The sequence below is a fragment of the Microtus ochrogaster genome, unplaced genomic scaffold (genome assembly GCF_000317375.1).
Source record: "Microtus ochrogaster isolate Prairie Vole_2 unplaced genomic scaffold, MicOch1.0 UNK11, whole genome shotgun sequence".
Taxonomy (NCBI): domain Eukaryota; kingdom Metazoa; phylum Chordata; class Mammalia; order Rodentia; family Cricetidae; genus Microtus; species Microtus ochrogaster.
In genome coordinates, this window is record NW_004949109.1 from 172,597 (window position 1) to 180,216 (window position 7,620).

Genomic DNA, 7,620 nt, shown 5'->3' on the forward strand with positions numbered 1-7,620 from the left:
GAAAATAGCCAAAAATCCAAGCAGGAAGAGAAGAATCAAAAATCTAGGATTAGCCGGTTCAGTGACTGTGTTTCAGGAACTAGCTGAAGATAAAATTAAATTGTAATCTTAAGAATAATCTTGAGAAACAGGGAGTTTCCCCCATGTGATTTTAGGAACTAGCTGATTATGACCTTGAGTGATCTTGAGAGGCAGGGAGTTGTCCCCTTGTGACTTTCTGTGACACTCTCCCTGCCCCTATTATTGGGCTGTGGTTTCTTCTTCTAAAAACCCCTTCTCCAGGTCACTCGGGGTCGAAGTCTTCCCCTGTGTGGGTTAGGAGTCTCATCTCATCAATTAAAGCCTGGTGTGATTACAAAAAAATAAAATAAAATAAAGATGGATGGATGCAGCTCAAAGCATAAAGCACCATGCAAACCTGAATCTGATCCTCAAAACCCATATGAAAATTGCAGGAGAAAAATGGCTCCCAGAAGTGGTCCTCCGACCTCCACACACGCACTTGGCACATGTGCTCACACTCTCACACATACATTATACTCTCACACGCAATAATAATAATAAATTTTAATACTGCCAAATGATTTTTTAAAGTGGTTCTGGTGAGAACAAAGCTACTAATGACACAGAAAATGCAAACCCTTTTTGTTCAGTGCAGGGATTCAAAGCCAGGGCTTCATGCATGATAGGTAGGTGCTCTACCACTGACCTACTCCACTGGTACTAAGGGATATAAAATTTAATGAAAAGAAAAAAGACATTTCTCTTTCTACTTGTTTTCTTTATTATTACTTGTTTATTTTTGAAAAATGGGACTTTATTACCCACATTGGTCCTAAACTTCAGATCCTCCTGTCTCAGCCTCCTGAACGAACAGCTATGACATTATGCACTTGCTATTGTACCTATCTGTGAAAGCAAGCAGGGCATGGGAGCACAAGCCTGTGATCTCAGCTCTAAACTCTGCTATGTCTTAAGAGGAGAGTTCACTCTGCTGCCCAGGGTGACCTTGAATTCCTAGCTCAAGTATTTCTTGGCCTTACCATCCCAATAGACTTATAGGCGCATGCCACTGCACCTGGCTCTGTCATCAAAAAAAAGTTTAAAGTATTTTCTTATTAGCACAATGTTTTGTTTATGAACCATAGTTCTAATTTCAAAATAAATTATAATAGATCCTAAAGTATAACACTACAATATTCCTAAACTAAATGTATTTTAGCTTAAAAAACTGAAGCACCAGTATTAAAATCCCCTATAGTAAGTTAGAATGAAAATGACAAAACTATTTAAACTACTTTGTTCCCATTTTTAATCTTTCTACTTATTGTCTTATAGGGAACAACCTGATACAAGCCTGACCTTCACCAACCTATTTACAACTTATTACAGTGTCATTGTCTCAATATTTCTAATGTATCACTTAATGTTGATAAAGCCAATGAACTTACATGTTGGTCTTTTAATTCCCCCTGACATCCATAACAAAACCTGAAAAAAAAAAGTTTGACAATCATTACTTGCTCTCACTCATTAAAATAATTTAGTGGGCTCAGTGGTTAAGAGCACTGACTGCTCTTCTAGAGGTCCTGAGTTCAAGTCCCAGCAACCACATGGTGACTCACAACCATCTATAATGGAATCTGATACCCTCCTCTGGCCTGTAAGCATACAGACAGACAAAATACCCATATGCTAAAAAATAATAAATAATCTAAAAATAAATAAATAAAATAATTTAGCAAAATCTTAGAACCTAGAATCCTTTAATAAGTAATTGTATTTACACGTGACTTTTAGGGAGCATTTTAAGAAGTCAATAGTTCTTTTAACCATATAGTATGGGTTACGGAACTCTTGTTATAGTTTAACCTGTGTCCCTTGCAGTATACCCAATAAACCCTGTTTATAATTCCTCAGAACAACAAGAAAAATTATACAATATGTCCCAGGTCATCACATAACCCAAAGCTTAGTTATTATTTTCATTATGATTAAATAAACACATGCTTTCTAAACTAGAATTTTATGAGACTTTGATCCCTAAAGAAAATATTTGAATTATTATTTTTCAGTTCTCCAAAATACAATGAATAGCAGAGAATCCTAGAGGGCACCAAGGAATTTGTTACATATAGTGGATGCCTGTGGCTTTGTTTTCCAGGACTGGTTGTCAGAGTTCAGAGGAGGAAGGAAGGGGAGTGCAGAAATATGTATAGCTCAATAAAAACAATTTTAAAAAGCAATTATGCCAGGCAGTGGTGGCACATGCCTTTAATCCCAGCAGAGGCAAGCAAATCTCTGTGAGTTCGAGGCCAGCCTGGTCTACAGAGCTAGTTCCAGGACAGGCTCCAAAGCTACAGAGAAACCCTGTCTCGAAAAAAAAAAAAAAAGCAAATATTTACAAAATATGACAGCACACATTTGCAAAAAGAAAAAGATCCAGAGACAGTCTTGAGTGACTGAGGCTTATGTTTAGCTGACTTTAATTACTTTTAATTTAATGTATCTGTTGTTTAAAATTTGAAAACACACAGCATTTAAACATTAAAAAAACAAAAAGAGGTAAGAGTTCTTAGAACTGGGGCTGGTATATACCTCATATACCTCAGTGATAGAATACAACCTCAGCAGGCACAAGGCCCTAAAATCAATGCATAACATCAACCCTGCCCACAGGCTCTCAGAATTTATTACAAAACAGCCATATTAGCTGGCAATGCTGGTGCACACCTTTAATCCCAGGACTCAGGAGGCAGAGGCAGAGGCAGGCGGCTCTCCATGAGTTTGGGGTCAGCCTGGTCTACAGAGTGAGTTCTAGGACAGACTCTAAAGCCACAGAGAAACCCTGTCTCAAAAAACAAAACAAAAAAAAAGAGAAAAGATTAATTTTAATCATGCATATGTATGCATGTGAGTGCTGATGCCCATGTAGGAGAGAACGCGTAGAATCTCCTAGAGCTGGAAGTACAGGCAGCTCCAAGGTGCTGGAAACCCAATCAGGGTCCTCTCCATGAGCAGTTCACGCTCCTAAACACTGAGCCATTTTTAGGCCCCACCCCAACCCCCACTCCCCACCAAAACAGTACACATCACTCTCAACTACAATATGGGAGCTTAGGGAAATAAAGAGATCTCTAGAATTACAGAGTATTCTACATGTCATTTTCTATATTAGATGTAATTTTGCACAAATTAATATAATTTTAGGTGGTAACTGTTTCAAATATTAGTTTATAACTGTAACATAAAATTAATCAAAACTCATATACCTTTCTCCATTATATTCTTCTAGGGAAATTTCTTGAAAAGCATCCAAAGGAAATAAATGATGGTAAGATCGTGCCAAGTGAGGAGCAGACACCAAAGTAAGACCTGATGCATAAAGACAGAAGTAAGCACAACCTCATTAAGGCAGTAGCTGAAAAGTCAAATGACACACTTAGACAAAGTATTTTTATTTTCTTGTAGGGAATCAAATCTAGGGCCTCACACACACTAAGAACCTGACACTATGCTACACACACAGCACTCAGTATTTTTAGGACCTTGAGTGTTTATCTGCAGCCATAAAAAAAGATTCCAGGATAGAATTTGTTCTGTCACTAAATGCAACCCCCCCTTAGAAAACAATTTGCTTACTTAAAAATGAAAGGTCTTAGAATTATATTATTCCTCATTCTATTTATATAAGATTATATTAAGAGCCCAAAATTGTCTATTAAAGTACTTTTAAAAAATATACTTATCAGAAGGAGAATAAGGAAATATCTATAATGATATGTTTATTCCTAGAAGTGGAGTACTTCTATTTTCTATGTACAAATTAAATTCATAATAAGCAGGACTCTATGTTTATTTCAGCAGCTATATAGAAGTTATTCAATACTAATTTATTGAGTGAAAAATAATGGAGTTCTTACCACATATTTTACATTCAACAGGAAGCTCACAGTACTTTGCTCGACACTGTGGGCAGAAATAGCCTCCCAATGTAAGTCCTGGCTCAGTGCTATTATCCAATTGCCTGTGGGAGAAAACAGTTATTTTTAAAAGGTGAAAAAAGCTAAAGAAAGTATGTAACTCAATCCCAGCACTCAGAAGAAAAGGCAGGCAGAGATCTGTGAGTTCAAGGCCAGCCTGGTCTAATAGTGAGTTCTAGGCCAGCCAGGGCTACATAATGAGATCAGGTCTTAAAAAATATGTATTACATAGACAAATGAGTAAAATTTTACTTGAAAACATGTATGTTCCATTGCTCACTAATGCTCGACTTTTTTCTGTCTTTATTTTGAAGTTTCTCTTGCTGCCTCTGAATTCATTATTTTTTTTCCTTTCTCCTGCACTGACTACTCTGTTCATTCCAACCACTGTGCTTTTCTTAAGATTTATTTTATTTTTAATTTCATGAGTGGGTATGTGCACATGAGTACAGGTGCCTTCAGAGACCAGAGGTGTTAGATCCCCTAGACCTGGAGCTACCGGCAGCTGTGGGCTGCCTAATGTAGGTACTAGGAACCAAACTTTGGTTCTGTGGAGGAAAGTTATGTGATCTTAACCACTGAGCCATCTCTTCAGGCCCTCCAATGCACTTTTCATCACAGACATTATATTCCTTATTTCTAGAAGTCTGATTTCATTTCTAGAAGTCTTTTAATACACTGTCAAGTTCTCTTTCACTTAGAGAATTATAAAGTGTATTTACATTGGCTATTTTAATAGTCATCTCCTAATTCTAGTAAGTGTCCTCCATTCTTTATTTTTTCTTTATCTGTATCTTTTCTCATTATCTCATATTCTTTCTCTAGGAAAATCCCTACCACCACCAACAATTTCCCTGCCTCCTTCCCACCCTCTCCTTTATTCCTTCCCTCTCTTCCCAGTTTTCTTTACAACCCAAGCTAGCCAGCCTTAAACTTGCCATGATCCTCCTATCTCATCCCCGAGTGCTGGCTGGGATATGACAATACATCAGCACAGCTGGCTGCCTGGTCACTTCTGCATGCTCTCAGATACTATAAATTGTGCTGTTCTGGGTGCTAACTTTTTTCTCCATTAACAATCAGAGCTTTGTTTTATAATAAAGTAACTGAGATACTTACTGATCTACTCAAAATTTGTTTTTAGTATCACTTGTCCGGTCTAGATCAGCCACTAACCTAATGTGATCCCATTACTATGGGCTCTATCAAATGTCCTTTGTGCAGCCTTATGCAGAATAGTTACACACTTTACCACTTAGCTCTAGCCAACCTTTCTTTCCCTTTTTATTCTGAGAAGAGCCTCCCTAAGTTACCCAAGCACCCACTAAGGTTAACGGTTTTTTTTACTTTCCATTCCCACTATTAATTTTTATCCTTAGAATAAGCAAGTAAATATATTTACTCATATCTGCATTTTTCTTTTATTTATTCTTTATGGCTTTTTGACACAGGATCTCATTCTACAGACCAGAGTGACCTCAAACTAAACACTATCACCTTGCATCAATCTCCCTGAGTCCTGGAATTACAGGTGTGAGCCAGTATGCCTCCCCACCTTTAATTTAGATGACTGGTAATGTAGTATACATTTCTACCTTGTCTTTGTTTGTCTGTTTTTTGTTTGTTTGTTTGTTTGTTTGTTTGAGACAGGGTTTCTCTGTAGCTTTGGAGCCTATCCTGGAACTCGCTCTGTAGACCGGGTTGGTCTTGAACTCAGAGATCCACCTGTCTCTGCCTCCCGAGTGCTAGGATTAAAGGCGTGCACCACCACCAGCCAGCCTTGCCATTTTATTTAGTAATATATCCTGACTATCATAGCATAGACATATACAAGAGGATCATTTCTTTTTATGGCCATGTACATGTTATTAGTTTATAAAAATCATTGTATTTTAAGACCTTCTATCTAAGCTAAAACTTAGAGGAATAAATTTTGAATGCTAAAATATCATTGACAATTGCTCTCTACTTACGCCATGCTGAAGGATGGTTTTGCATCCTGATCAGACAAAGAAGCAATGGTATGCTGAGGAAATCCTTTATAAATTTAAAAAAAATTAAAGTGTTAATTTCTTTTTATGGACAAAGAACAGAATTTTAGAACTATGAATCTAAAAATAGTCCTACTAGAAAATCAATAAAGTTGTATGAAAGCTCTTTCCTACCTCTCAGGTATATATTCGCCTATCATAATATGATGAAACTCTAATTCAAAGGTATAAGAAAAAGTAGAGAAAAGGGAAACGATCTAGCTATATATATGACCTCACATTCCAAAATGTCTATCTATATTTTAATTTACTAATACTGCATCTAAAAAGAAACAGTTCACACATTTTATATAGCTCCTAATAGAAATAAATACACATTACATGATATAGTTTCTCTTTAAGTACATATTTGTTTTAAATTTTAAATTTCTGAAATTTAAGGGAATAGATATGGAAGAAATTTTAGGAAAAGCAGAAACCAGAAAGATGAGAGCAAAAGAGATCATTACATAAAACTGAAAAATGGATCTACAAATAAAAACAAACTTAAGTTAAGAAAAACTTAAGTATGTATGGCATGTATTTAGTATGTAGAAGGCCTGAGGTTTAATCTCCAGCATCACAAAATAGTTAAACAAATGAACAAAAACAGCAAGGGTAGTGCGATACAACACACCACTAGTTCCAGCTACTTAGGAGGCGAAGGCAGGAAGATTTCATGAACCCTGGAATTTGAGGCCAGTGTGAGCATCATAAAGAGATATTGTTTGCTAGTTTTTGTTTTAAAGTAAGGTCAATTATTTGCATTAGATGCATGAAGAGAAAGTATTTCAAATAAACTATAAGTTAAATAATAACTTTCAAATGGAGTAAAAAAATATATCACTAAATTTAAAAGACTGGCAAACATATCACTGAAAAATATACTAAATATTTACACCATGAATTATTCTAGGAACTGGAAAGATGATTCAGCAGTTAAGAATACTGGCTGAGGAACTGGGCTCAATTCCCAGCAATTCTGTAATCTAGTTCCAGGGAATCTGGTACCCTCACACTGATACACATGCAGGCAAAATACCAATGCACATAAAAATAAAAATTATTCTAGGGCTGAAGAGATGGCTCAGTGGTTAAGAGCACTCACTGCTATTCCAAAAGTCCTGAGTTCAATTCCCAGCACCCACATGGTAGCTCACAACTGTCTGGGGCCATCTTCTGATATCCAGATGTACAAGCAGATAAAGTACATATATGTGTGTGTGTGTGTGTGTGTGTGTGTGTGTGTGTGTGTGTGTGTGTGTGTATGTATACACACACACACATATATATATATTACCAAATCTAAAATAAAATACACTTTACACGAAAAAAAATTCTAAATGCTTCATCTATATTAACTCAATCTCTCAATCTTTCCAACACACAGTTAAGTATATATTAACATAGTTTACAAAAACAAAAACAATAAAAGAAAAAAAAAAAACCACAGGAGAAAGAAATTACTGGTATCACAAATAGCCAAAACAAAGGTAGAAAAGCATTTCATTTCACTGGTATTTTAAAAAGGCATAAATTAAGCAAGGAGATTCTTTTTTTAATGTTTAAAAAAATATGTGTATACCTTCTAAAAACATCAATATAAC

The 7,620-nt window shown here is 36.0% G+C and overlaps 1 protein-coding gene across 1 annotated transcript in view; it reads right to left on the reverse strand.

Annotated features, from left to right (window-relative positions):
• Window positions 1–7,620, reverse strand: part of Gtf2h2c (GTF2H2 family member C) — a 28,053-nt gene that overhangs the window by 8,988 nt on the left and 11,445 nt on the right. Inside the window, exons 11-14 of the mRNA XM_026788976.1 lie at window positions 5,957–6,028; window positions 3,924–4,027; window positions 3,273–3,375; window positions 1,452–1,491 (exon numbers count right to left, since the gene is read on the reverse strand). Coding sequence (XP_026644777.1) covers window positions 1,452–1,491; window positions 3,273–3,375; window positions 3,924–4,027; window positions 5,957–6,028 — 319 coding nt within the window. The remainder of the gene's footprint in view (window positions 1–1,451; window positions 1,492–3,272; window positions 3,376–3,923; window positions 4,028–5,956; window positions 6,029–7,620) is intronic.